The sequence below is a fragment of the Pezoporus flaviventris genome, unplaced genomic scaffold, assembly GCF_033815535.1.
Source record: "Pezoporus flaviventris isolate CSIRO_AGI_PZ_B2104156 unplaced genomic scaffold, CSIRO_AGI_Pfla_v1 ptg000002l, whole genome shotgun sequence".
Taxonomy (NCBI): domain Eukaryota; kingdom Metazoa; phylum Chordata; class Aves; order Psittaciformes; family Psittacidae; genus Pezoporus; species Pezoporus flaviventris.
The window spans coordinates 82395600-82423217 of NW_026892550.1; the positions used below are offsets into that span (position 1 = coordinate 82395600).

Here is a 27618-nt window from a genome sequence, read left to right on the forward strand (position 1 = left end):
GGGTCCTTGCAGAATGATTGTGCTTGGCAGACAAACCACAGTAGTGCCAGGAAAGACAGATATTCTTCTAGCACAACATTGTCAGGTTAGGCTTCTCTCAAGAGAAATTCCATCACACAGCCTAATACTCAAGGACATCACTGTTATATCTGAAAGTTCTAATGATTTCCAAAAGAGGAACGGTAAAACTGGAGGAAGCAGGAAACAATTTGACTAACCATTAGTGTTTGTGGGTTGTGCCTCATTAGGCAGCTTAGGGGTGTGATCTCTGCTCCTAACTAATAATGTTCTTATCCACAAAGCCTCTGATTGATACCCTCACACAGACATTTTTCTTCAAAGCAACGTTTAATGGTGCTGCTATAGCAGTGTCATAGGCTATTTAAAGATAAGCTAGAATCAAGCTTTACACAACTTCGCTGATGAATAAGCAGATCTCCCACACTGCAAGAATGATAAGCTGTTACAAGCTTACAAGTCTAAAGGGCATCCTTTCTCCAGAAGACGTAGCAGTTGTGTTCAGTGCTTCCCTCTGCTGCTGCTGTGTATTCCTGAGGCTTTGCTAGAACCATTGATGATAAAATCCCTTTGGATACCAAGAAACCTATCTTCAGAAGGCAGGGGAAAGTAAGTATAGAGGCACGCTGTCATAAAAATTTTTTATGGAAACCAAGACTTCCCTCTAGAATTTATGCTTGGTCTTACACATGTCCGTTATCCTCTTACACTATTGACTTGCGTACTTTAACATAAAGGAAGCCAGCTGTGATGTATTATCTCTTCACGATATGTCTGGTAATCAGTGTGTACTAGATTGGTTTAGAGATAAACAAAGGATCTAGGACAAACAAAGGACATGTCTTTTATTGCTCCTTTAACTTCCAACTTGAAGAATTACTTCCCACCTTGCCTTTCCAATTTTTCTGTAGCAAGGACAATCATTGAAAATGAAGATGATTCCTAAGGCAGAACAAGCACAAATGGCAATTACCATGGCTGTTTCGAGACTTGAGGCTTCCAGTATGAGTCCCACACCATCCTTTGCCCCACATACCAAAGAAACCCCTCTACCCAGTGCTACAGCAGTGTCTAAATTACTCAGCTTTCTCAAACAGCTCCATCAATGGGCAGAAAAAGACACCACATAGAAATATTACTAGCACTTGCTTTGTTGCTCCTCCCTTTCTCTCTCTTTAAAATTTATTTTAAACCTTTTCTATGGGACTTCCTCTCTGGAAAAATATTCAAATACATTGAAATTTAAACATAATGTCATTAGGGGATTTCAGACAGCCCCATGGAAAAGAAGACAGGGCAGAACAGGAACAGATGGTATCACCACATAGATTTTGCAGAGGGGTTGTGGAGAGAAAAAGCAGCACACCAGCCTAGGCTGTGGTACTGTACAAGTGAGTTTAAACAGATAAACATCAAAGGAACCCATCTGGCCTTCAAGTGGAATCTGTCACTTGAGACTGTTACTATTTAACAGAGACCTTGGGGTCTTGGCCATGTTTATTATACTCGTGTAATCCCTCCCGAGTTACATTTTTTGTTCCCCATCTAGTGACTGAGAGCTGCTGGAGGCAAGAGCAGATAGAAGAGCTGAGAGCTGCAGCTTCTGTCATTGGCAAGGGAATTAATTTCAGTCTGAATATCATCTGGCTGATTAACTGCCTGGTAGGAAAATTGAAAAGGACTATACTTAAACTAGATATAATGCTGCCCTATGATTTCTGGAGCCCTACCCTTTTACATTCCAATGGAAGAAGAGGTAATGTGTCCTCTCTTTAAAAAGTCTCTCATAAAAATTAAAAGAGAATAATCACATTCACAGGACTTTTGTTCTCCAATCTTTCTTAAATGTAAGCAGCAATTCCCAAGCAGGTGATATATCTGAGGGCATTCAAAGGCAGAATCAGCTATGGAATTGGACATCAATGGCAGGGGATCTTCCAATTTCCAATTACTAATTTGCTGTGGGATCCTCTGGCTGCGGATAGGAACAAAGGAGCCCTGCCCTAAGGAGAAGCGTTATGCCCATGTGGAGGCAGAGAGGTCTTGAGACTAAGAATAGGTTCCAGCTTGTCTCCCTCCCCCTCACTGGGAATTCTCTTTCCACCCACTTTTCCCTGTAATGATAGAAAGTGGGAGGGATTGGGTAGTGCACATCAGTTTGCTGACGTAATTTTGGGGGTTCACCACAAAATTGGTTAAGAAGCTAGATGGACTTTGGTCCAGGGCAGGAATTACGAGGGGGCTTTGATGACTGAAAGTGTCCCTTTTGACGTTTTCCCTAGGAGCTGATGCAGGGTTTCCTTGGTAAAGAGGTGAAAAAAATTCAAGGTTTTGTGGGCGATGAAATTCTTTAACAATGGAGTGGTGGGAGGATGGGACAAATTACTCAGGCAAAGATATACTCGTTCTCTTTGTCTTCAGGGGTAGTTTATCCTTCACCTCTTCCCTTCAACAGCCACAATTCAAATCCCTTGCTTATCTCCTACCTTTAGGTAGAAAAAGAAGGTGTTTTACTTTGCTTTTATTCAAATAAATTAAATGCCAAGCTTGACAAACATGTAGAGAAATATAAGGGGATTGGAAGAGTTGCAGCTCAAAGTGGCAGTTAGTAAAATTAGACTTTTAAAACGTTAAAACATTAAAAGGGTCAAAATCAAAGTGTTGAAATCACCAGCAGAACAGTGATTTGAGCTGAAGAACTTATTTTTGTTTGTAAGAGAACAAGAAACATCAGTAAAAGTTGACATGATGGCAGAATTCCTTTGGTATCCAACTCTAACCTTAAAGAATCCAACCTAGATGTTATTTTTAAATACTCATACAGGTTTACAGACAGAGGGAGTTTCTTCCAGTTGGACAGCCTTGCACTGCTTCCTCTTTTTATCCCTGTTCCCAAAAAGCAATTTAATTTCCATGTCTTGCAAACCATTAAAATGGCAGTGATAGGAGGAACATAATGTACAGCAGCAACCTCCAACCCATACATAGCGTGCCAAACATTCACCTGCCCTCATGCTCCCAAAGGTTGACAGTATCCGCATGTGTCAGTGCATTCAGTGACAAAAATGTCGGTACTCACCCTACTACCACAATTATAAAATCTAGTAAATTCCAGCCATTGCGGAGGTAAGCGTTGGGGTGAAAGAGAAGTCCGTATGCTATTACTTTTAAAAATGCTTCCACTGTAAAAATTATGAGAAAGAGATACTCCACTCGTTCCTGTGGAAGATAAGAGAACAGAGAGACAATGGTTAGTGTGAGTGACAAACCACCGATAAGGACATTTTCTTCTGTCACAGTCCACCCATGCAACCTCCAACTCACTGACTTACCACTTGGGTACACCTAACATGCATGGCTTGCCAGAGGGCTTTTCTCCCTACAATTTAATTGCCTGCAGCTAGTCTGACAAGACAGTGGCAGTAAACCTTGGTTAGGCTCTGAAATTTGGTGCCCTCACCTTGGCAGGGACTGACCACTGCACAGACCTGTGTAAACTAGATGGGGAGAAAGTCAACAGGCATATTCTAGCACTCAGCTCTGTACACGGTATGTTGCCAAATATGACCAGCTATCAGAATGAACTGCATCCAGTCCTTTTCTACCTCTGAAGAGGAAACATAGCTGGATGTAATACTGTTGAGAGAGATGGATAGAAATAAAGACAGGAGCCCACCTGAGACTGATGCATGTGTCATACTGTGCCTTCTTTGGGATTCCCTTTTCTGTTGCTAGGGAATAGGTAGGCTGAATATTAGTGGCAAATGATTTACAGATCAGGATGACTAATGTTAGGGGCTTTTATTCATTTCATGAGAAATGTGCATGTCCCTGTGAAATGCAGGCTGAAATTAAGCATATCCAAACAGAATTACTTCCAGTGACAGTACAGTCTGATTCAGGACAAGCAAGCAGGTTTTTGGAGTCAGTACACAGGCTCACCATCTCTAATTTCTGGGGTTTCTCTTACTCCCAACTGTGGAATAAGAATAGCAGTGATGCAGAAACGGTAGGGACCTCCACCTAAGTAGGAGGAAAACTGCAGTATAAGGCAATCGTTACCAAAGTGCTGCGTGGCAAGCTGAGTGGGAAACAAGTACATGAAAACTAGATGACAGCAAAAGGATACAAGGTCCCTACAAGGTTAAACTATAAAGTGAATAAAAGTTCACATTAAAGAGATAAAAATCTGAGTTAAATACAAATGAAAACATCCTAGGCGTTTCTGGACATATCTTACAGCTTACACAGAAAGACAATCAGGCAGGTTACTACTATATTTTTCTTTTCAACGCCAAACTGCAATTGCCCTTTCCTTCTGTCCAGTTGAATGAATGTATGACACTTTCATACTGTACAGCAATACACAATACGCAGGATTACAAAACAACCATTCCATCATTTCACAGCTGCCCTTTTGAACATCTTCCTTTCAGCTCCAGGTAATTAACAACTCACTAGCAAACCACTGATCAAAAAAGGCAATTTCTAGTTCATCTACATGTTTACACTAACAGGCTATTTTACGTGACTGAAAAATTCCATCTGACAGTAGTAGGCACATGTTTGTGCTTTAAAATGTTGCTGTGCTCCCCTCAGACAATGCTTTCACAATAACTGCAACATTCCCCAGTACTTAGTGCAGGGAATACCTAAAAAATAAAAAGTATAATTCTGTAGTTATCTATTTGTCATAAACCTTTAGAATGTGCTCACATCACAGAATTTGTCCATCAGTGTCCCAGATGGAGATAGGTCAGCACACTAAGATTTCCGTCCCTTTGAGCTCAGAGAAGAAAACAGCAACATACAATACTAGCAACTCCTATTTCCCTAGCTTTACAAATAGCGAGTGCATTATTTTACTTAGCACAGGAATTGGCACCTTAAGTGCTAACAACCAGAAGTCCAGCCATGGTCTTGGCCACAAAAAAGAGCTCCACAGTGCCCTGCACACTCCTAGAATGGAGGAACCTGCTGCCCTTCTCATTCAACGGCTGCTGACAGCTGAATGGGTACTAATTGATGTACAAATTGTAGTCAAGCCGACCCAAACAATCAAGATCTATGCATACATTTGCAAAGTAAGACAAGCTGCCATGAAACCTCTTAAAAAAAGACCCAAAACAAACCACAGAATGACTGTGTGATGGGAAGTCTATTCGGTGTCATTCTGATTGCCCTGCACCTTTGTGCTGCACATGCCTCTATCAGCATAGTGCAAGGCCAGATCCTATTCCATACAGATAGCCTACGGTAGTTCTGCCTGGGAGGCAGTGCCGTACTTCTGAAAAGACAAGGTAAAGCCTGTTTAGAGAATGAGGAAGGTGAAAATAGGCTCTGTGAAGGAAGAACGTGCCCTGAGTTGAGGATGTGAGTAGGGAGTATTGTGCCTGGGATGGGCATGGCGTCCCTAGGGATGAATGAACAACTTTTAGGATGGAAACAAAGATTTCTCTTGCTGCAACCCAGCCCATTAATGGGTCCCATTCCCTATTTCAACCAAGGGCTTTCCACAACTGTGGGCAAGCCTTCTTTCCCTCCTGCAAAAGTGCAACAGTAGGTCTGAGACCACTCTCTCATTCAGACTGCTGCTGAGGCTGCCCTGTGCACTCAATTCACCTGGCATTCCACTCTGTAAACACAGACATCGGCTCATGGTAAAAATGCTGTAGGCACTGAAAACCAGCCTTCCCTTAAAAACCTTTCCTGCAGTCACAGCAGACACTGATAGCATGGGGATGTTGAGGAGACCACCCCCTCATTTAATAACTCCAGGTCCAACCTGAAGCAGATTTGCAGAGCAATTGAAGAGGAAGCCCTAAAACTGATCCTGTGCCTAGTGATTTAACAGCAGACATTGTCCTTGACCTCTGGGCACCCTTGAATAAATACTGCTGCCAGCTCTGTCTGGCTCTGTGCTTCTTCCGGGGTTGCAGTGCTGTGCAGGCCTACCTGGCCAGAAGAGCTTTCCACTGCATGAATTTTGTCAAAATACCTATGCTAACATTATCAAGGGTCCAAGAAAGTAAATACTTGAGAAAATTCTGGAACAACTTTTTTTTTTTTTTTTAATATTTATTACTGCACAGAACAGCCAGTATTTCAAACAATAACAGGTTCCATTTGGTTGGGTTTAGGAGCCTCATAACTTTTTGCTTCTAAAGACGCCTATGGGACTACAGACTCCTGTTTTGTTATTGTAATAAAGCTGTTTGTTGAACCATGCTATTGAGGGAATAATATGCCAAAATATTACACACACATGCATATATATATACACATCTATACAAAGACATACATGTCTACATACACAACTACAAGCCGTTTGAATAAATTCCTTAAATGCTCTGGTTAAAGTGGAAAGATCCATAAAAAGTAAAACTCTATAAAAGCCTCTGAAATGAACATAAGATACAGAATGCTGAGCCCGGGAGAGAGATTTTATGATCTTCTGCACTTAAATTAATGATTTCAGGATCTAAAACTGAAGGAAAAATGCTGCCGAGATTAAACAGTGTAGCTACTCCCAGGCCATTTCAGAAAGCTACTCCGGCTTAGACTCAAGAAGAATTTGAAAAGCCTACTAATTAATTCTGCTCCCTTTTCTCCTTATACTATAAAACTCAAGGGCTTTTATGAACACAGCATAACATAGCATAACTAGGTTCTGGATAAAACCTGGATTAAAGTCCCAGTTCTGATGTCACCCTTGCCAGATGAACTCACAGAAATGACTCAACCACCCCCTACCTCAGGTTAGAAATAAGAGGAGGACCTGTTGCCCTCATCAGACAATTATTACTTTTCCTCTGTTAAATGGGCACCTGCAGCTCTGGCTGCTAATCTGAAGCTTTATTTTCACAGTTTAGGCAGACTGGGCCCCAATGTTTCAAGCTCCCAAAGGACATAGATGGAACTAGATGATCTTAAGGTCCTTTTCCAACCCTAACTATTCTGTGATTCTGTGAAGTTTAGACTGGATATAAGGAGGAAGTTCTTTACTGTAAGGGTGGTGAGGCACTGTAATGGGTTGTCCAGGGAAGTTGCGAATGCTCCATCCCTGGCGGTGTTCAAGGCTGGGTTGGACAGAGTCTTGGGTGGCATGGTTTAGTGTGAGGTGTCCCTGCCCATGTCAGGGGGGTTGGAACTAGATGATCTTAAGGTCTTTTCCAACCCTAACTATTCTTTGATTCTATGACATAGCACTGCAAAGTATCTGTAACGCTACTCCTCTAAGAAGCCACTTTAGTGCCATTTTAAAGGAAACCAAGCTAGAAAAATATTGGCATTTTTGCCTGAGAGAGCTCCCTGCTGACAGAGAGCTGCCCACTACCTCTGTGGGAGGGAAGAGAGATAGCAACAGCATCGCCCCTTGAAAGACAAATCCAAACCACAGCATCAAAAGAAAGGGAACTTGTTATGGAGCTGTAAGAAAGAGGAAACAGTATTTTTTAATGTGTGTCTCAGAAATGGGAACCATGCTGATGGGGCTGACACACACGAAGCACAGTGAAGACTGTGGAATTACAAAGCAGAAGCTTCCTGCTTGGGCAATAGTGCTGAAATGTTTAAAAAAAGAAAAAAATCAGACAAAAAACCTCAAGCAACAAAGATATGAGCGGAAGATGAAGAAGGACAAAAGTCTTAAAAAACTGGCCAGTCTCTGGAGCATACACAGATGTTCTGGGACTTGCTCTACCATTGTTTTTCTGAGCTTGTTTCATTTCTCATCGATATAGGACATAAGCATCACTTACCCTAGCTAACAGATTAGCCAGCACTGACATTGCCAAGAAACAAACTGTAGATCATCTTACTCTTAACAAAGAAACAAACATTAACTTACTGCTAAGGCTCTAACATATACTTCCAAAAGAGGATTACTGTATTAGGTACAAAACCCCTCTAATCCCATGTGCCTTCCAAATATGTCATCAGTTTGTTTTTGTTTATAATTTTTAAACTACCTAATGACATCTTAGCTTCATAAAAGGAGTCTGAAAACAGTAAATCCAAGGAAATTACTATAGGGTGCCATGAGGCTTTTCTTCTGTCAGTGGAGGAGTAGGCCAGTGCTGTTTCTGAGAAATGGTCCTCAGGATGATTCACTGTACCTTGATCCTAGCTCTTCAAATGCCATCCACCCAGCAACACTGCTTGGTTGCAACATTTACTTTGTAAGAGTTACTCAAGGATCAAATGACAAATCTCATGCTCTAGTATTTCATACACCCCAGCATTAAGAGTTTACAATCTACAAATCAGACTTTGCTGTCTTTGCTTGAACTCTGCTCAACCTGTAACACAAAAACTAGAGCTTATACGTTTGAAGTAATGTGCTACAAGCCCTGCGCAGCTGGAATCACTGCAAATCTGCCTGTTTGACCTTCGTCAATGTTATGTCAGTGTCTGCATTATTATTCCCTAGTGCTTCCTTAAACATAATAGAATACATTTATTCAGTAATGCAAATACTCAGTAGTCCAAGGAAAACATCAGTATTTCAAGAGTTTCTGTCACATAGGATGTTTTGGCATTAGCTGCATAAATAAAATAGGCTCTGAAAGATACAAGTCAGAGTGGAGGTACTCAGACTTTTTCCTAGTAGGGAAAATTATCTTTTCTGATGGGCACCAAGGAGACTAAACTACAGTGCTGGGAAAGATGGCCTAGAGACATTATGAAAAAAGGTTCCATGATTTTTTGATTACAAGTTATCATCACATCAGAGATATGGATATCCTCACTGTGTGAATTTGCTGACTTGGAGGTTCCTGCTAGCATTAATAACTTTGAACTTCAGTGAGGAGGAGCCACATGTATGCACTTAAGGGATCAATTCAATAAAGCAGATTTTAAGACAGTTTGTTGATAGTAGGTTCCTTCTGAATGTACTCAGTTACTCAAGAGACATTTTCAGCTAAGTATGTGTGAAAATAGTACACAAACACATTAGGGAACAAAACTTAAAGGAGAGAACATTCCTGGATTTTTTTTTTTCTTTCTTTCTTTCTCCTTAAAATTACTGCCATTGAACAAGCAAGCAGCCATATCTATTTATTTGATGGATAGAAAGGGATGATAAGATAGCATACTGCTAAACATAACTCCTTTTGCTGTTACTGCTGGTTCTAAAAAGACAGGATCTCTTCTTCTACCTATTGCCCCAAAAGAATATTCCCCAAAATTGAGCAAAATAACACAACTGCTTTTACCTGGAAAGGGTAAAACAAGCCAAAGAAGGAAGTGGGTGAATAGCATTTAACTAAACATAACCCACTGTGTTGGTAAACAGCAGTCCAAACAGCTTCCAAAGGGGTAGATTTCCAAATACCATCAGCATTACCTTCTCTCCACTCCAACCAAAGGCAGTGTCTGTATAATATCAGGCATTACAATGAGCAGAGTTAAATTCACACCAAGCACTGCAGAAATACCACCTTTTAACTAACACCTGTAACTGACAGATGCTCTCATATGCAGCTACTTTAAAGGTGCCCAAGGCTAAAAGACTAAACCAAAGACAGAAGTCTTGCTAATCTGAAATAAGCAATTATAAAAGAGGAATATAGTGCAAGCCAGCCTTCAGTACTTTATGATAGGTCATAACATGCCTATGATGCATTTAAAGAACTTCCACTGAAATGAACAGAAGAGAGGACTTTAACAGTTTTGAATGATTACAGACCTAATACATGACTTACATTCAAGAGTTCCTTAGCAAATCAATGAATACTTCATGCATAGATCTTTTTCAGGATCTAGTGTAAGCTCCTTATTTTTTTTTCACTTTGGCAAGGATCAAGTTGAATTTATTTGAGTTCAGTGGAATTAGGTTTTGTGTCAGACAGAGTTCAATTATAATACAAAGCCAAGAAACAATGAGCTCCATCCCCTGTGCTAGGTACCTTGTACAAATCCATTTTCCCTTTCAGTAAACCATATGTTCCTTATCCACTCAAACCAAAATAAAGATGATGAATGGCATCGCTGTTCTGATTTACCATCATTCTACTACATTTATTTTACTAATATCAGGTAAAGAAACAGGCTCCAGCTATGCAGAATAATGCAACTATTGGGAATCCTGCATTTCAGAAGGGGTTGACATGCCATTATCATTTGGACCATACTGTGAGAGAAGCATTACTTTGAAACCCTTATATTAGAGAAGATTCTGAGCAATTTGATTCATTTTTGAACACAGCCATGTTTTGAGTTAGAGCTTGGACTAGACAATCCACAGAAGTCCCTTTCAACCTATATTTTTTTTGAGACAATATTCATATTTTATCATTCTACATACAACTCCAGTCCTCAGAATAATCTAACAAATTTGCTTTTTCCTTTCCACACAATGCTTTCCAGTGGGATGCCTTATTATCCACAATAGAGATGGTCAAGTATGCACCTTTCTGGATTCATATGAAGGATTATGCATCCATTTGGACTCAGAATTTGGACTCTTGATACCGATTAGGTAATGTCTAACCTATTTAATTTTTTTTCTTTATGGTTAATTTTTTTCTTTATGGTCTTCGGCTAGAAGTAGCAGACATCTCTTGGGTGCTGTTGCTCAAGATTTCTTTTCCTTTTTTTTTTTTTTTTGGACTGAACAGAACAGTAAGATCTTGCCTATATATGAATTAATACAAAGAAGAGGTTCCTTATGGACTTGGTTTGTCTTTGGTGTGACCAAGAACTGAAACCATCCAAACAGCCATGTACAAATGTTGCGGACTGAACGGCTCTGAAGAGGCAGAGAATTTTGTACCCTATTTTCTTTTGTTTTGGTCCACTACTCCGATTAAATTGAAATGAACTGTCACTTCACATTCTGATCAGACCAACAAGAGACTACCCTTCTAAGAGGAAGCAACATTAGGGAAGACAACATAAACTTTATGACTAAGACAACCTCATTTAGGATCTCTGGATAGAAATTAAAAGCTGGCTAGGTGTTGTTACCATGCTTAGGAATTAAATTCACACCAGGAGAAAACTTTTACTTGCCTCTTTTATGTCGTTTCAGAGATAGTGAGGCAGTCTACCATCTTCCTCCAAGATTAACACAGCCATTTGAAACACCACAGTTAACTGTCCGTCTACCAACCTGTGATTAAGGACTGAGTACCAAAAGTATCCATTTAAATCAGAGCAGCCCCAGTATGACAGCTATATGTAACAGATCATCACAAGTCATATCGTGTCTCATCCAACTCCCAGAATTACACAAATGAGTTTGAAATTGGCTACTGACTATGCTCAGGTGTTTGGACTTGATCATATTCATACTCTACCAGCTATAAAACACTTCAGTGTTCCATTTTATTAATACTTTTCATTTTTATTAATATTAAAAACCAATCTCCTCTAGCATAACCTAACCTTTCTGTGCTCAAGACCATGCTAGTGTGATAAACATTAAGCATTTTGTTGCCAGGCACAACAGTAAATATCTATCATACTTTAGCACGAAGACTTCTAAAGAAACTATTTAATTAAATATTGACTCATTAGGGCAGTTTCTAAAAGGTCTTTACAGTGCATCATCTATAGCAGGATAGACAAGCATGCTTGCTTTTGGAAAAAAAGCTACACGACCTCAGCAATAACTGTTCTAATTATTTTATTGTCAAGCTGGTTCCTCGACTCATAAGTCTGGAGTTCTTCTCATTGTATTGTTTCAATCTGATCCTTGTTACACAACCAGAGCTTTCAGTACATTGTTTTAAAACCAGTGGTAGAAAAGCTTAACAAAGGTGAATCCCAAGTGTCTGACTGCTGCCAAAATGAAGGACTGAATTTCCAACAGAACTTAAAATGTGGATAGTGAGATCCTTTGGAAATACACTCATAACAAGACTTTCTGTGTGCCAAAGGCTTTTACAATCCCCTCATGGATAAGGGGTGTGGAGGAGTTGCATTCCATACCCTTAATTTAATGAAGCATCTTTTCTCTCAGAAAGCTTTTTATTTTTAGATAATATTTAAAAAAAAATTATCTGATGCTACAAAGTTTGGAGTAATTCTAGTACATGCCAGGTTAGACGAACATATAGTTAATTCAGGGAGAATTTTCCTACTAATTTTAACATAGAAAGTATTATCCGCTTACTGTGTAAGTCAGCAATTGCCTGCAGACTGAATTCCCCCATTTCTCTTCATCCTCTTTATAACTTCTCAGAATTAGAAACCTTCCCTAAACTGCCTTGCAGGGGGAACACCAATTTGAAGGAGGCACCACCACATACTGAGCTGAGAGGCACTGTCTCTCTCATGCAAGCTCCCAACATAGGCCATATCTTACAGAAGAGAGCAGGGCTAGCAGGAAAGATGAGAGCAGCCAAAGAAAGAAATATTTGGGCAGCTACCATGGGATCAGATGTCAGCAAACACGGGCTCTTCAAGAAACCATAACCACATCCAGCACTATTTAGACCCTATGTGAATTACTCTCAACTTCTGAGATAAGAACTAGAGAGCCAGAAGAGACCCTCTGAAGAAATCTGGCCCTGAATCTTTGTTTTAATAGGCCACTGAGCACTGACTTTTACTCTGACCACACAGAAGAGCTCATCAAAATCCCATTTTTAAAACATTTCTGTCAAATGTATTTTAATCCAATCACTCTTGCACATTTTATGATGCTCCAATTTATGTTTTTAATCTACTACAATTCTTTCATAATTGTTTGTGCAGCGCAGTGATGCCTGACAGGGAATGCTTTATAAATAAATTGAATTTATTACTATTTATAACCTCTTCCTCTTGAAATTGCTAAGCAAATAAATGGGTCCCACAGTTCAATGTTCTAGGGTTGGGGTCCCTCTATGGACATTCATACAAACACAGTATATACACATGTGCATACGAGAGAAAGAGATGGAGTGTGTACGTGTGTGTGACCTTTTCTTTCCATGAGTAACTTGAGGGCATATTTAACATTCTGTTCACACTGCTCATGGCAGACAGGAAAAACACAACTGAAGGGAATAAAAAATGAAAAGTCCTTGCAGCTTCTCCATCTCAGCCTCTATCTTTATTTTTTGTGGGGCAAAGGTTTTCAGTTTTTGTTTACCATCCCTAAGTAAGTTTCTGTTTGCTTGCTTGCTGCTTGAATGGACAGGGCATATGCAATGAGGCAGCTGTAAGGACCTTTGGCAACTAGCACATAAAACTCATTTTATTTCCTTAGTGGAAGTCTAATCGGTAATTAAAAACATGACTGTGACCTGGGCAGTACCCAGAGAATAGAAATGGACTTCATTTTAAACAGATAAAGCTCACAAGGCTGCAGCTCTGCAGAGTAGCAAGATTTCTTCTGAGCAAGGAGAAGCAAAAGAAGTGCTTTAGTTTTTAGAAGGTTTTGCCAATTTAGGCTAACCAAAAACCCCAAATTACTGATATTCTTTGCCAGTTCTTCTGTTCCTTGATTGACTCCCACCACCCATTTTGCCAATCACCACTGCAGTGGCTACTGAAATATGTTGAAGTAGACCCAGAGACAAGAAGCTGGAAAATAGAATTTGGACTCTCGCCTCCACCCCCATCAAACTGGGGCATGTATTCTCATTTCTTGTAAGACAAGCATGCATTTCATCCTCCTCTGTGTGTGTATGGCAGGGATAAAGGAGCAAACTAAGAATCTAGCCAATGCCAGCACCTTCCATTCAGTTAGGTGTCAAGTTGGTGTAACCTCACCCTGCAGGATGCTATATTACCCTCACAAACTCACAGCAGCACTTGGGAGGGTGCAGAATAATGCAAGGTCACATCATAACAAAATGTTTGGATTTGCTTCAAGCAAGCGAAACACATGGATCTCGGAATGTTAAACATTTCTGCTCAATAAAAATGCTTAAACATAATGCTCTGTTATTTCTGCACTGAAATTCTCAGAGAATTTTCCTTCCGGGACAATGGAGAGGGGGAATCTTACATGCAGAATGCTTCAAACTTTTTATTCTAATATTAAACAAAACCAAGTTTCAAAATATTGGAATTTCCCAGACATCACCTGAATTTCCACCAGCCTGACTGGCAAACCAGCAGGAGGGAAAGTGGAAAGGAGAGAAACAGCTCTGAATTGAGTTAATGCATGCTAATGCATTTAATTCATTAAAACCAAGGAAAATGGTTTCTAATGAAATTCAGGCATTAATAAGGAATGAAAATTGCATCCATGCCACTTTTTGCAAGTGAAAAATCTGTAAAAAGTTATAGTGAGCTACGCAGCCAATGTCTACTATGTTTTGTCTTACTACAACAAACCCTTCACATGGAATTTATTCTCATGTAGATGAACTTAAAATAAAAACAAAGAAAAATACTAGACTCTGGGCAGCAAAAGGTCAGAAATTTTATTAAGATCCTATAATGTTCTTTAGTTTAACTCAGCTTGATTAGGTTCTAGCTAGTTTGCAAAAAGGCATACTCCTCCTACAATCCCAGGCTTCAGGGGCGGCTTTATCTCCTGCAAGTAGTGCAGGCTGCAGGATCTCCATCTAAAGGGAAAATGAGGTTTCAGCTGGCCTGCCTGAAATAAAAAATAAATATCTAAATCCCACCCACAACCACAATTCCCTTTCATCAGTTACAGTCAAATCCTTATGATGCCCGTTGCTCAGGAGGTCACTCCCGGTGAAACGATCTCTAAGAACTCAGCCAGATTTCCCCTACGTCAGACAGTCTACCGCTCGGGGCTGGCAAGCACTGTGCCAAATGGACTTGGATTTCAAAGATTTTGTGTTCACTTGATGAAAATAAGATGTTACACACTTTGTGTTTTCACTTACTCTGTTCCCTTACTCTTTCTTCCATCACCCTCAGGCTCTAAACATACAGGATTCATATTGATCTGCCTGAAAATTATTTTTAATGCTATTAATGTTATAGGCTGCTGCACTGGATATGTTCCAAGTTCTTCATCCTGACTAGTTGTTCTGACTGATCTGTAACACACTAAACCCATCACTTCTGCCTTGCTGCTGGCCAAGTCCCTGCTCACACCACAAAAATAAAAGACAGCTGATGTCTGTACTTGAACTTTGGTGGGGAATAAGTGTTTTCTTGTGCTCAGTACATACTCCTCATAGCCTCACAGACTCTGCTCAGTGTCATCCCATGACATTTTCTGGCTTTTTACCTCTCCATTCCAACCACTCTCTTTTCTGTACATTTTAGGTCATGCCTAGTATTATTGCTGCCAACGCAGAAGTAGCAGGAGATGGATGAACTCCTGGATGCCATTTTAAGATAATTATTTGCCTATCCTATTGTTATCTCCCAGTCAAACATACAATGGTTACTGTGTTTAACTGAAGTCTATCACATTAAATTCAGAAACGTCACATCAACCTAAGTATTTGACATTGCAAAAAGTAATAAATTAAATGAACAGTATGGTATTGCAGGTAAAGTTTTAAAAATACATTGTATAATAATCTTAGACACACTTAAAATGAGGGTAAAAATACAGATTTTGCAAACACTCAAGGTAACTCTTATGGATCTGATTTTAGATTTCAAATGAAGTCCCTATTTGGTCATAATTTCCACCAACTTCTAGAAAGTCTGCATGAGAAAGAACTGAGTAAAACTTGAGTAAGTACAATAGGCTTTGGCTCACTAATACCAGATATAGTCTCCTATAGTAACACTAAGTCAAATTGCGTAGATCTGGGGGATTTTACTGTTTTCTTTTAATTGTCTACAAACTGTGCTAAGGCACTGTTGTGCTAATGTTGGAGCTCAGTGGTGGAAGTGATTAAAAACTACAATTAAATGGAATAAGCTGCTATTATTTACAGAAAAGCAAACAGGGTGTAAAAAGGAACAAAAATAGTGAAAAATAATTTTGATATTACTCTTTCATTGTTCGACTGTCTTTGGTAGCGTTAGTAACAAATAGATGGAAGGAGAACAAATTTTGCAGGTAATAAGCACTGCTTAGTCCAGTTTGTTCTGGTCCCTTGAAAGACTGCAAGAGCAAACACAGCAACCTAGATTTTTTTTTTATAGAATATTTTACAGATGGAAAAGGATCTCATGATTTAATCTTTGCAAACTTTTGCTGAAATCTTCCCATTTTAATCAATCAGTCTGAACCGAAATTTTCCAAAGTTTTTAAGAGAAGAAAAAAGAAAAAAAAGAAAAAAAGAGCAAATCATTCCATCCTTATACGATCCATCAGGACTCACAAGGATGGAGAATAATATTAGTAAGATAGCACATCACAAGGATTTGTCTCAAGCCCCTGAGCGTGACTCCACAAGCCATTTTCTACAAGTTATCTTCCAGTCACGTCTGTCACTTGCATGTCCTCTGTTTCACTCTCCTATGCTGTCTCACTCTGCTTTGTTTCAAACTCAATTTGACTTCACAAGAAGATGAGAAAAATAAGCAAGGAGGACTATGAGTCCACTGGCCTATGGCAAAGACCATAAAATTAAGTAATTAAGGGAGATTTTAATTTTACTTAGCTTCCTTTCTGCCATCATTCCCTTTATGAAAAGCCCAATTACCAAGAACTGATGCTATTAGATTTACTGTACTGTATTATGTTTAGTTGAGCTGTTACATAGTGTCGTGGTTTAAGCAAAAGGAACTGACATTGAAATCTCTCGCATAACTTGCCAGATGTGAAACTAGCAGGGCTAAATTATCCCACAAGTCATCTAGTGCTGACTGAAAAGACAAGATTGCCAGGGATAAGTTTGTCTCACCACCTTAGTGCTTTAGATCTCTAGAAAAGGTTCCTGGGGTTACAGTCCATCACAGACTGAATATGACTCAATGTCATGCTATTGCAAAACAAAAAAAAGCAACCATGCTGGGACGTGTAAACAAATGTGCAAACCACAAGACGCAAGAAAAGAATCCTTCTGCTATACACAGCAGGGGTGAAAGTTCTGTGGAAATTCTGTGAATGAAGGAATACATGGAGGGACTAGAGTGGGGCTGGAGAGAGCAAAGAGGATCTTCTGAAGAACGACCTGAGAGGAAAGACTGTTGTAAGGCTGTTCAGCATAGGAAAGGCAAGACAAGCCTATAGACTGCTGCAGAGAGGTGCTGAATAACCTCTTTGCCTGCATTCACTTTGGATATGGCAGGAAGCAATGGCTTTATACTGGCACAAAGAAGGTTTATGAGAGACATTAAGGAAAACTTTCCTTGGGATGCCAGTATTGATCATAGCAGTGTGCTAATGTATGCTGCCTGGGAAGTTGCAGACCTTAAAACATGAGAGAATAAATCCTCCTGTAGGGCAGAATAACTAAATGGTCTCTCAGGGTATCTTCCAGCCCTAGCTTTTGTATTCCTGAGGCTCTAACAGATGTCTGTTGGCTGCAAGATCCAGCAGGTTTATCTCATTAAGAAGGCAGTTGGCTATTGGACTTGGACAGAAAGACTGGGACAGGGGACTGTCTTTCTGTATTCATGAGTGAAAAGCCTTACAAAATGTCTTTGACACCGCGCAGTTAATGCAGATCAAAGCAATAAATCTGTTAGTTGTTTAGGATTTTCAGGAATGCCTCCGTATGTCATAATTTGAAAAAGGAGCACAATAGCTCTCTTAGGGAAAACAGAATTCGGGCTTTTCCTGAATCAGGGCTGATCAGTTTAGAAACATCATTGTGATTGCACTGGAATGGAGAAAGTATTTCTGTTCTTATGGTGCAGTTTCATGATTTTCTAAGACCACATTTTAGAGGCCAAATTCAGCAGAAGGAATTTCCCCTCTCTGAGAAGACTCTCAAGTATTATAATTCTGACCAATTCTCATCTGGGATGGCGATATTTGTGGGAGAAGTCTGTCTTCCTCAGTACCATCTGCCTCTGAAGGGCATTTGGAAACATGACCTTGTGAATGTTAGTCTTCTTTTGATCTCTTTTTCTTTCGGTCCACAGAGCCCCTGTAGCAGAAACCTACTAGCTTTGCTGAGCATATTTGTAATTAATCCTGGACTTAGAGAAATGTGGGGATTAGTGGACAGCTGAACTCCTTATGTCTCTGGAGCAATGCTGAAGTTTGCTTGTTACAAGCACCAGAGAAAGAGTTGGCATTTGCTGAAAATTTGGCTTAGGCCACTGAACATACTGGTTTCCATAGGTCAGAGAAGTCTTCAAAGCAGCTGTACTACTAGCCTGAAGAAACACAGTCGCCATCCAAGGCTTGCAATAGACTTCACAGACAGTAATGAATGAAATAAAATATAAATCACACCACAGGAGGAAAAGAGAAACTGCCTCCATTTCACAACTGGGAAAACAGAGAAATACGTAGGATAAAGGTATTTGAAGATTCTAGATCTCCCAGTTTCTAAGTACTCATTTTAGGACAATGACAACCTGATTTGATTTTATATTTTCACAGACACCAAGTGGTTTGTTGACTAATTGGAGTGATGAAGCCTCTAGGGATAGGAGCTTGGCACACTGACTTGGCTGACTTAACCAGCTAACGAGCTAATAGCAATTTAGAGAAGACGAACCTCTGACAAGCATCAAAAGACCTTGTCTAAATGTTTAGAAATCTTTGATTAGTTCCTGGTGGATGAAAACTGAGATGTTGCTGTCCCTGTCCCTCTTTGTCCCACTCCATTGCTTCCACTCCACCTCCTGCATCCTGTTTCTGCCATCTTTCTTTGCTTTTGTCTCTTTTTTGTTGCTTTGTGTGCACTACACTTTTCTTCTCCTTGTATTCAAGGATTTCCAGAGGTTGAGCTGAAACTGAAAGTGTCTGGGTTTCCATCTCCAAAGCACAAGCTGTTCAAAACTGAGGGACAAGTTAGGAAATTGGACCTTCCTGATTACCACCTTACAACAAAATCAAGACTGGGATAGTGGAATCAGGGGGGGCTATTTTGCTATTCCATGCCATAGATAAGGTGCATATGCCAAGCAACGTTAGTGAGGTGCTAAAGAAACTTCATTATCTGAGAAGGGTAGTTTTGGGGTCAATTCTGTGAGCTATTCTGATATATAGTGCTGTAGCAACATATGTATTTTTGGTAACATTTGTATTGTGACATCAAAATGATACCAAGACATCACAAATGCAACAGCAGTGCTGATGGGGACAAGAAGCACCAAAATTCACTCTCAACCAGCAAATTGTGTTTCATCAAAAAACTATCAAAACCAGTCTAGCAGCCTTTTGTTGATGCATTGGTTAAGAGCAGGGAGAATATGATACAATATATCATAGCATAATGAACTTATTGTATTGTAGCTGGTATATAGTTTCATTTGCTAAAACCACATTGCTGTTTAATCCACAGCTGGCAAGCAGAAGGCTGCAGTGCCTCTTGAACGGTAGAGAGAGGCTGCATTTACACTCAACAGAGAGGGAGCTGTAATACTTTTCTGCACAATAGATTTCTGCTAATCCACTTATAAACCCTGACTTGGACCAATTGCCAGGGTCCTAATGAAGTTGAGTTATATCCTGTGCATCAATCTGCTGCTCCTCCTACCTGTTGTCGTGTTTCTTTTCCTCTGTGGAAACAAAATATCCCTTGAAAAATTGTGACTCAGCTCAACTAGAACAGTGTCTGACAGGATGTACTCTCCAGGACAGCAACAAATACAGTAGGCCTCTTCTGTTTAAAACGCAGACCAAAACCCAATTATATAAAAAGACATTACACCTACTGAGTGCACAACAACATGTATGTCTCTAGGTCTCTCCCATAAAACAGACACAGTATAACTGCTCAGGCCATGGCTCTCCTCCTTAAAAGCAATCAGAAGAATTCATACTGCGGGTAGACTGATGAAAATGGAAATCGGAGATAAAATTCTGAGTAGGTCATAAATAAAAGGAAATAACATTGGCTTTCTTTTGACAGTAAGCATTCTTCCCTAACATAAGCTCACCACATTCCTTACAAATCTGTACTGGTAAGCTTTTGGTAAGGCTGGTGCTCTGGGGCATTGCAGTGTGAGCAAGAAAAACCTTCAAAAAGTGTGAAGTCAGGGTCTTTAATAACAGGTGGTAGGTGCACCAGGAAGACTGATGGGTCTCCAGAAAGATGTGGTACTGTTCCAGCCTCACCTGCGTCCACAATGCCCTTCCCTCACCAGGGCTCCTTCTTTGCATTTATCCAAGGGGGGGTTTACAGCCTTCTAAAATAATCTTTATGGGGCTGTGTTTTACCAGGCAGTAATTTCTGAGAGTAACACTGCATTTTTAGCAGTTATTCTCAACTGTTTAAGAATATGCTGTTTTTTTAGGACAAAAGAAGCCAAGAGTACCAGGTACTATCATTTTCTGATTTCCACTCTTTGAAATTCAGCCTGTTTCGGAAGGAAAAAAATTATGTGCTATCACACATACAAGCCTATGAACACCAATATACTTTAATGGATACATCTTTCTCTTATATCTATCCTCTGAGTTTTTCAACCTCTGAGCAAGACCTAAAAATGTACCATGTCACCTGTATTGCTCCGTAACCTGAAACCCCATTGCCTTAGGAAACTTTTCTTCCAGAACAATTTAATAAGATGTGATATTAACATCCCAACAGCTTTTCCCTTCTGAGTTACAAGTGCCACTCTGTCTGTTTTGACTATTTTCTGGCAAATAAACATAGCCTACCTCGATTAGAGAAATTCCTGTGTTCTGCATTTGCTTGACTCGTGAGACTTTCTTTACTTTGTATCCCGAGCTATCAAGTGGCTTTGCCTCGTTTAAAAGCTGTATCTCTGCCCAGCATGCCTGCATTCCTGTGGAGAGTTGCTTAATCCCTCTGTATACTCTCAATCTGCCTGCAAGGAATGCAGAGCATTCCCAGATCTTTAAATGGAGGCAATGCAAAAATCTATTTTCTTTTATTAACAGAAAAGAATCCCTGTAGTATTAAAAAAAAAACCCAAACAAACAAGCCCCCTCCTTTCTGGTATTATCTTTTTTTCGTGCTTTACTCAGTTATAGCCGATTGATTATTAACTGCCATGACATATGAGTCAAGCAGGATCTAGGACACAGGATGTGTTCAAAGTTGCTTAATCGTGTTCTAATATTTAACATGTACACTTGTTTATTAGGTAATAGAGTTGTGCTTGATATTTACATTGTACTATATTAATTTGGGATGTTAATGCTTAGAAGGGCCAGAAAATGATAAACAGAAATTATACAGGCAAATGAGGTGGAAGAAAGAAAAACTAAACCAAAGCACAATGAGAAAACAGATTCCCAGGGGATAGGAAGGAAGAATTCACATTCAGATTATTCAGTTCAGGCACTTGTAGGTCTCCTCTCAGTTATATCACTTTAAGCTCAGGGTAACTTCCTTCTCATGGTGAGTATATAATTTCACACTAAAGTAGCCATCTTCCTATACCTCAGATTTTATTTTTTTATCAAAAATACCTAGCTCCCATACATCTCAAACTCCTTCAGTATGCGAGGATTATCTGTACACCAAATCATCACTTTTGCTGCCTGTTTGAGAAGTGTTGACATCTGCCTCCAATTGCATAAGGAAAGGAAAGGGACATCCTATATGAAAATACATAACTTTTTCTCCTTTCCTTCTCTCACTACAGCACTTCTAGTCAACATAGCAGACAGCTTTCGAAAGAGCACACACAAGGAAATCAAGCTGTCTCAAGGTGAAGCAGATGATCGCAGCACTGTATTCAGTCGTGGGGCACAAACACTGATGAAAACAATTTTGCCTTAGGGCTCTGCTCTGAAAAACACTACTTTTTTCATGAGTAAAACCAATAAAAATCTAAATAAGATTACTTGGCTGTGAAATTTATCCATGAATGACAAAGCTACATAGGCAAGATGGAAGAAATAAACAGAAATAAGACATGCTTAATATAAGCAAGGATATTTGAACTCAGGATACTTAAAGGAAGGGTAAGGAATACGTGAAATCAAAAAAAAAAAAGCACTTTTGGCTAACTTCTCCTGGAAGCACTTGACAGCTGAATGTGGTTTTGAAAGGCCTGAAGGCAGTTTACCACAGGGACTGAGTCAAGACAGCTTTGCATGAGAGAGGATGATGGCATTCTGCAACACAGGACAGATGCCTATTTTGAGGAGATGGTTTTCTGCCTCCAGAGACCCTTGACGTGAATACAAGGCAATATAGAGGACTGCAGCAAGAGCAGTCATAACAGAGCTTAACTTGGAAACTGTTTTACAAATTAATTGCTTGCTACTTCAGTTCTTTGGTTTTTTTTTTTCCACTCACACTTGATGGCTCTTTCCTCTTGTCCTCTTTCCTGTGACTTCTCCCATTTTCATCCTACTTTATCAACACTGTTTGAATACTTGTTTGGTTTTCGTTTGTTGGTTTGGTTTTTGCTTATTTTGTTTGGTTTTTTTTTGTTTATATTTTATTTTTTGGCAGTAGGGGGAAGGGTTTGTTTGGTTTGGATTTTTTACTTCAGTCACACTCTTTAGAGTTCCCAAGTCGCTGATAAAACACTGCAAACACCCTATGGTAAGGCCATTTGTAACCCCTAAACTAATTTTTTTAATGGAAACCTACAAGAAAAGTACATTCCTTAAAAGTTATAACAAGCTGATAAGAAGGCATGAAAAGCCCGAACAAGACAGCATCAGGAAAGCATAAGCTAGAAAGCCAGGTTCAGTGTACGGAAAAACGAGTGGTCTGAAGATCATTGGTGCTCTGGTTCTTCTTCAATAGCATACAGAGACCACTAGTACTAGCCCCACAGTCCAAGTTCTGATTTGCAGAACCTTTCACCAAGGCTTTTGAACAGAGGGTATATGGAGAGCAAAGTATTCTCAGCAGCTGGTCCTGACCTTTGGAGGCAAGAGCTGCTCAATTTCCAACCTGTGTTATGGACAAAATGACTCCCTGGCAATTCCCATAACAGAGAAGAATCAAAAATCCCACAGCCACATTTCCCAATGTTGTTATCAGTGCTGCAATGGCCACAACAGTAGACCAGAGCCAATATTTGAAAAGCCACCTGTTCAAATTCTGACTTCTGTCTGCACCAAAGCACCTACTAACATTTCCTGAGCTGTTCAGTAGCTCTCACTGTTCTCAGCAGGAAAATGAACAGGGTTGTGTTTTCCAAGCAAGGAAGTTTTGTACTTTGTGCACCAAGTTTTATAATTATTGTACTTGTGACAGATATGGATCTTCTTTTCAATTACCCCTCGTGTAATTTCCAGCAACAGTCCCAAACTAAACCACTTGGTCTTCAAGGCAGTTATTCACCTGGCTGCCCAAAAGCTACTGCTTGCTGGGTGCACTGGGAAAGACTGATCAATTCTGCTGGCATCCCTCAAGTCTACTGCCCATCCTGAGGCTTCATTTCCATTTTTTCCCTGCTTTTTTCCTTCTCAATGAAGTAGGTTTTTTATTAAGTAGTTGCTAAACAAAATGCACATTTCCCAACATTACAAACATCTCAGTGACATGGCAGAAAAGCAAAAACACACAGCAATGAAGATATCATTTCAATTTATTGCCCAATTCAAATTATCAAGGCCCACAAGCTCCAGACAGTTCTCTTGGAAAACGAAACCTGAAGGGCACAAAACTCGTACCTCATGTCTGCAATGCTTGTCTAGAAATGTTATCGCTTTAGTACATCACACGCGATCATAAAATCAGCAGCATCTTCAATACAAAAATACAGAGGAGCCTTATAAAAATTGATTAGATTTAAGGGAGCAAAGACAACCAATAGATCTATGCCCTCCACCAATCTGCAAAAGGAAAAAGAATAATGCAGACTGGTTTACAACATTGGAAAAGAATTAATCTGACTCATACAATTACTAAAGGACATTTGTCTCCATAACGCAGTAGGCACCTACATTTTTCATTCTGTTGAACAGCATTTCCAACTTTTGCTTTGCACTGTTAACAAATAGCCCTTTTAGTCTTGGTGCTTTTTAACTGCTATTTAACTAAAAAAAAAGAAACATGAAATAATCGGAACATCTATGTAGGATATTAGCTACATGGAGCAGATGATAGAGGGAAGACACTGAAATCCCCTCAGCCTGATTCCTGCGGGGAAAGAGGAGAGAAACACTACTGTCTTGAAGCTAAAAGGCAATATTCAGGTACAAGAGTGGCAAGGGCAGTGGAAACACAGAAAAGATGCAGAAATATAAGAATGACACTTCTCTTTCGTATGTCTTTGGAAACAAAAATTAAACTTACAGAACATTTTGAAGCTCCTTACAAAAACCCACTTGTTCTTTAGGTGTATCAAGGTACCTGAATGACCAAATGTGTCTATCTGAAATTACATTCAGTAGGAGTTTGGTGGTTTGCCCAGGTAGTAGAAGCGATGTCATTAAAAGCTCAACATTGACACCCAGTCACCAGGCTGAGACGTCCATTTTTTTTAACCAGTTCTTACCAATTTGCAGAAGAGAGATCAAATTGTAGTTCCACTCTAATAGCCACTTTAATCAAAATGTTAAAATCTTTCATAATCTCAAGGATTACTCAAGTTATATTAAAGACAGGGGAGAAGCTGAGGATTTCTTCTGTCCTAGCCTACAGATGAGCAAAGGCTCATCAGGCACAGTGATGTTTTACATGGGCCACTCAGCCCACAGCAACACTGAATGAGGTCAACTACTTTGTCTAGAGCAGAAAATAGCACTGCGAGGCTGGATTTGTGAGTAGCTCTTCTGTAGATTTTCAGGCCCACTCAAAAGCTCTTCAGAAATGTGGAACTGTTGCTTAAAATTGGGCATTAAACAGCAAAAACACTGACATATGTATTTTACCTAAGTTGTACACTGTGACCTGAGGGTATCAGAAGGCACAATCCAGAACTCCCCTCTCAGTCCCCTGTTCTGCCAACATCATCTGCAATGTACACTGCAAAACTGCTGAGAAAGAGGTAAACATCTTCTCACATGTGGTCTTCTCTCAGCAAAACAAACATACTGGCTTCAAACTGCAGATACTGTCAAGTTAATTATTGCTGCCAAGTTAATTATTGTTGCTGTTCGTATTATTTTCCACCCATCATCTCTCCTGTAACATTTCACTAGCTTCCTTGGAGAGAGAAGTGTGTCTGCGGTAACGATTTCACTGCTTTTCCTCCTCTGCCCGCCTCTCGATCACTGTTTTATATTGAATAATCATGTATATGGTGGCTTAATTAGGTACTTATGAACGTGTTTGGGTATTTTAAGGAGGAAAAATCATTGTTTACTTGCTAGTAATTAAGTGGGTTGAATTTGATTTTGGTGTCAGGAAATTTATGAGTATTATTTTTATGGGTGACGGTACCAAATATTAAAAACATAATTATTTCCTTATATCTTGGCACACTGAAAGGGGAAGTAAATTTCCCTTACTGTAGGCTTCAGGCTTTTGGTGGTTTATCATTAGTATAACTGATCTGGGTACACTTATTAGAATGTAGAAAGAGCAGTCGAGAAAGGGACAGTACTTACAAATGGAAAGCCTCACTGCATTTTGAAGGTTTTGCAGAATACTCAATTGACCTGCCTGCCACCAAAGCCAATGAAAACAGCTTCCAACCCCTTCCTTCCCCTTCAAGGGTATAAGCAAAAGCAAGCATCTAAATAGGTCATCTATGGTCTCCGTGATCTGTATGCAGCAGCTGTACTTGGAAGTCAACATTCATCTTGTGAGCCCAAGAGAAGCTTTATGTACAGGAAGGCTCTACTTGATTCTCTTGACACTAACAAACAAAACAGGTTGCCAGAAAATAGCAGCAGGCCTGAGTGGAAGAAATTGGCAAGAGCAGTAGAGGCATAGACACTGTCACTGAACTCTTACCTTTCAGCATGATCCTGAGAGAGGGCAGCAGTAGTATATCTGCTACGGTTCTGCTCTGCCATGAACAGCAAGTGATCAGATTTCAGCAATCCCAGTAAGACACTTTTTTTTTAAATGCACAGGCTATGAAGCAGGAATAAAAACCACATGAACCTGGTCATGATGTACCTCTGAATATTGCTATTAATGGCTCAGGATCAGGTCTGTCCTGGGTTCAGCAGTAGCAGTCATTTTTGTCCTTCTTGGTAGCTGGTGCAGTGCTGTGTTTTGACTTTCGGCCTGGGAACAGAGCTGGTAACAAGGATGTTTTGGTTTGGCCAAAACTTTGTAAGCCTCATGCTCTGCCAGGGAGGAGGGGAAGCCGGGAGGAAGCAGAGACAGGACACCTGACCCAAGCTAGCCAAAGAGGTATTCCGTACCACAGCACGTCATGGCCAGGATGTAACTGGGAGTTAGCCGGAAGGGCTGAGACTGCAGGGTTGGAGAAGATATTGGTTGGTGCTTGGTTGGGCTGGGGGGTGCAAGTTATCGGTCGGCTGGTGCTGAGGTGTTGTATTCTCTTCCCCTGCTATTTCCTTTATCATTATTATTATTGGTGGTAGCAGTAGTGATCTGTGTTATACCTTAGTTACTAAACTGTTCTTAACCCGTGGGAGTTGCATTCTTTTTGATTCTCCTCACTGTCCCTCTGGGAGTAGGGGGAGGGCAAGAAGGGGGGGAAGTGAGTGAACAAGTTGTCTGACTGGTTTTAAACCACGACAAGGTCCTACATGTGGCACTCCTCCCTTCCTTCCTAACAGGGAGCAGCGTGGAATGAGAAGAATGGTGCAGAAACAATACAGCATGAAGACTTTGGCCTCCCCAGACTTTTATTCCATTTCTCAACAACTCCATTTGAGAAACTCTAGCTTAACTGAGCATGGTTTTAAGACCTCCATTCGTGAGTTGCAGGGTCAGCAGAGCAAGGCTTCTGTCACAGGTGGAGCCCCTTTCATCACCCATATCCCATAGCTCACGCCATAAAAGCAATTAGAAAACAGCAACAGAAGCTTTAAGTCTGTGATAATGTAAAATGAGGAGTAAAACATTTAGTGCATTGACTCAGGGTAAGAGAAACAACATGTTCCTGCTCCTGCCAGCATATTTTATCCAAGAGCACCTAGAAAGAAGAGATGCCTGCAGAATATTTACAACTCAGCTCCCCCCCAAAGTCTTACTTCTATTTCCAATGGTGAGAAAACCAGCACAGTTCCTGCAGTTTCCAGTAGCACTGCTTCCAGCTTCATTAATGGATAAGAAGGATAATTTATTTTTAAAACAAACAAACAAAACTGTCTTGTAATGTGTCCCCTATTTTGTTCCTTTTCAAGCAAATATTAGGGGAGATTATAAATCAGATCTTTCATGCTCCACTTTGTACTCTTCAAATGTATGTTTTTCTATGAACCCTACGTGTATTTCAAACTAGTACTTATAACTAACAGCATATAAATATGCAAATTCAGATTTTGCCTTGTAAGGACCTATTAAGAAGAGCTGTACTGTGTTTATAATCTTTGATTTATAGTTTCTGAGGTTCTATTGCACATTTTCAAACTTCACTACAAAAACTATGCAGGCTAGAATTTTACCATCCTTCAGACCAAAGCTGAGAGCAACTTAACTGCAGAACACTGGGCTATCACAAAACAGTCAACTGCTGTGAAGCTCAAGGTAAAATTGTGAGATTTAGTGAGATGTGCAAATTAGGTTAAGCATGCAACCAACATCCATTGCAGCCCACCAGGACTCATCCATAGGCAATTCCTATTTC

At 40.0% G+C, this 27618-nt stretch overlaps 1 protein-coding gene across 5 annotated transcripts in view; it reads right to left on the reverse strand.

Annotated features, from left to right (window-relative positions):
• Window positions 1-27618, reverse strand: part of CACNA1C (calcium voltage-gated channel subunit alpha1 C) — a 482397-nt gene that overhangs the window by 193589 nt on the left and 261190 nt on the right. For all 5 annotated transcript variants that reach the window (XM_061444716.1, XM_061444714.1, XM_061444713.1 and 2 more), the window contains exon 4: window positions 3098-3237. In XM_061444716.1, coding sequence (XP_061300700.1) covers window positions 3098-3237 — 140 coding nt within the window. The remainder of the gene's footprint in view (window positions 1-3097; window positions 3238-27618) is intronic.